Source organism: Macrotis lagotis, chromosome 1 (genome assembly GCF_037893015.1).
Source record: "Macrotis lagotis isolate mMagLag1 chromosome 1, bilby.v1.9.chrom.fasta, whole genome shotgun sequence".
In the NCBI taxonomy this organism is placed as follows: domain Eukaryota; kingdom Metazoa; phylum Chordata; class Mammalia; order Peramelemorphia; family Peramelidae; genus Macrotis; species Macrotis lagotis.
The window spans coordinates 686,050,233-686,052,386 of record NC_133658.1 but is presented as its reverse complement, the minus strand read 5'-3'; the positions used below and the strand labels follow the sequence as shown (position 1 = coordinate 686,052,386).

At 53.4% G+C, this 2,154-nt stretch overlaps 1 protein-coding gene across 1 annotated transcript; it reads left to right on the top strand.

The window, feature by feature from the left end:
- The first annotated feature begins 252 nt into the window (after positions 1–252).
- On the top strand, positions 253–1,340 carry LOC141523104 (homeobox protein Hox-D12-like). Its single transcript, XM_074236378.1, has 2 exons — positions 253–817; positions 1,102–1,340. Exons 1-2 carry the CDS (start codon positions 253–255, stop codon positions 1,338–1,340), a joined length of 804 nt encoding a protein of 267 aa, XP_074092479.1.
- The last annotated feature ends 814 nt before the right edge of the window (positions 1,341–2,154 follow it).

Genomic DNA, 2,154 nt, shown 5'->3' with positions numbered 1-2,154 from the left:
AAGAACCCTCCCTTTCTACATCTGAAAACCTCATGTCCTTCTGTCTGCCACAGAGTATTAGAAATATCTAATATTTCCAGTGTTATCATAATACTCTTTAAAAAAATAGGGTCGGGGGATGTAGGCGGTGCTGAAATGACCGGCTTTGAAGAACCTGTAACGTAAAGTTTCGTCCAATCGTTTGAGCCTGTCCTCTTATTCCCTGTTGTAACTAAATACTGCCGTAAGAACAGCTGAAGTCCTTTGTTGGAGATGTGTGATCGCAGTCTCTACAGATCCGGGTATGTGGGGTCTCTTCTGAATTTGCAATCACCGGATTCCTTCTATTTCTCCAACCTTCGGGCGAATGGCAGCCAGTTGGCGGCTCTGCCCCCCATCTCCTACCCCAGAGGCTCTCTGCCCTGGTCGGCGGCCAGCTCTTGCGCCGCTCAGCCCCCAGGCCACGCTGCCTTCGGCGGCTATACCCAGTCTTACCTCCCAGGCTCCGTGCCCCTCAACCTCCACCCTCCGGGCAGCAAGGAGAGCCAAGAAGATCAAGGCAAATTCTATGGTTCCGAATCTGGTTCGAGGCCCGAGGAGCGCAGTCGTTCCAGGCCGGCTTTCACCAATGAGCCTAGCCTGGCTGCGGGCGTTGGCCTCAAACCGGCCAAGTACGACTACTCAGGCATAGCGAGGAGCGTGCACGGGTCAGCGGCTCTTTTGGAAGGGAACCCCTGTGCCGCAGGCTTCAAGGACGACGTCAAGGGCTCGCTCAACTTGAACGTGACAGTGCAGGCGGCCAGCGTAGCTTCCTGCCTTCGACCTTCTCTCCCCGACGGTAAATTGCTTTGGATCCACTCCTCATTTTCCTCTCTTAACCTTCCTAATAGCCCAGGGTCCCCAGATTGTCCTGCCTTGAGGTCCAGGTCAGGAGCTGGGTCGGAGAGGGAGGGGCTGAACGGCGAATGTATGATTACAGTGTCGGGGAAAGGGGAGAGGGGCGGAAAGAAGATCAAGTAGGACCAGCTCAGATGCCATGTGGGCTGCGGGTGGGGAACAGGAGTCCCTCAGGTGATAACCAGTGGCCCTGGGGCTATGCGGGGGGGGACGACTGTGTTTCAGGATTGCCCTGGGGGGCAGCCCAGGGGAGAGCCCGCAAGAAACGGAAGCCCTACACTAAGCAGCAGATCGCAGAACTAGAAAACGAATTCCTTCTCAACGAGTTCATCAATCGTCAGAAGCGGAAGGAGTTGTCCAACAGACTCAACCTGAGTGATCAACAGGTCAAAATCTGGTTCCAGAACCGTCGGATGAAGAAGAAAAGAGTGGTGCTGAGAGAACAGGCGCTCACTCTCTACTAACCTCCCGCCCACGGATTTGGCCCAGGCCGGAGTCACTTCACCGCAGATCCCGGGTGGGTGTAGGAATAAGAAGGAAAGGGGAATGAAATTTTTGTTTCACCACTTTCTCTCCCCTTCTCCTCAAATGATTGTAATGGACTCCTTTCACGCTCAATTCTCCACTCCTAGAAGTTGGATGGGCCTTGGCCTTTCCTTTCTTTGCCTTACCCCTTAATGGTTGTGCTGGAGGGTTGCTCGAGGTAGGAACATGGAAAGGGAAAAGCTGGTCAGCCTCCCGACTGGAGGCAGACAGAGAAATGAGGAAATCGTGGTCGGGAGAAACCAAAGGCTTGGGAATTTCCACTAGGAACCTGCCTTTGAGTTACGTTGTTCTAATTTCTCCCTCCTCCCCGTTTCCCACCTGGCATCAGACCATGACTGAACATAGGAAAATCAACGAAGAAAACCCCTTGTTCCTCGAAGAGAAAGAACTCTTTTTAAGATCCTACCCCTCCTGAGAGCATGAGACCCCTGCTGGGGGAGAAAGAGGGGAGTGAGCGGAACATTTGAATTGTTTAGCAGAGTGGGCCTGGTTCTCGAAACTCCAGTACCCAGCTGCCTCCGGTCCGACCCAGTCCAATTAGTGACACGAAAGCTTCCCTTGGTATTCCAGGGGCAGTAGAACAGAGGCGGGTCCGAGAGGAGGTGGGGGAGGGATCAGGAGAGAGAGCCAAGGGCGGGGTATGGGGAGTGGGTTGGGAAGAAACAAACAAAACACCTGAAAGATACAGGGAATCTCTTGATTCTTTTTCTGCTCTTGTTGGGTTTGTGTAAG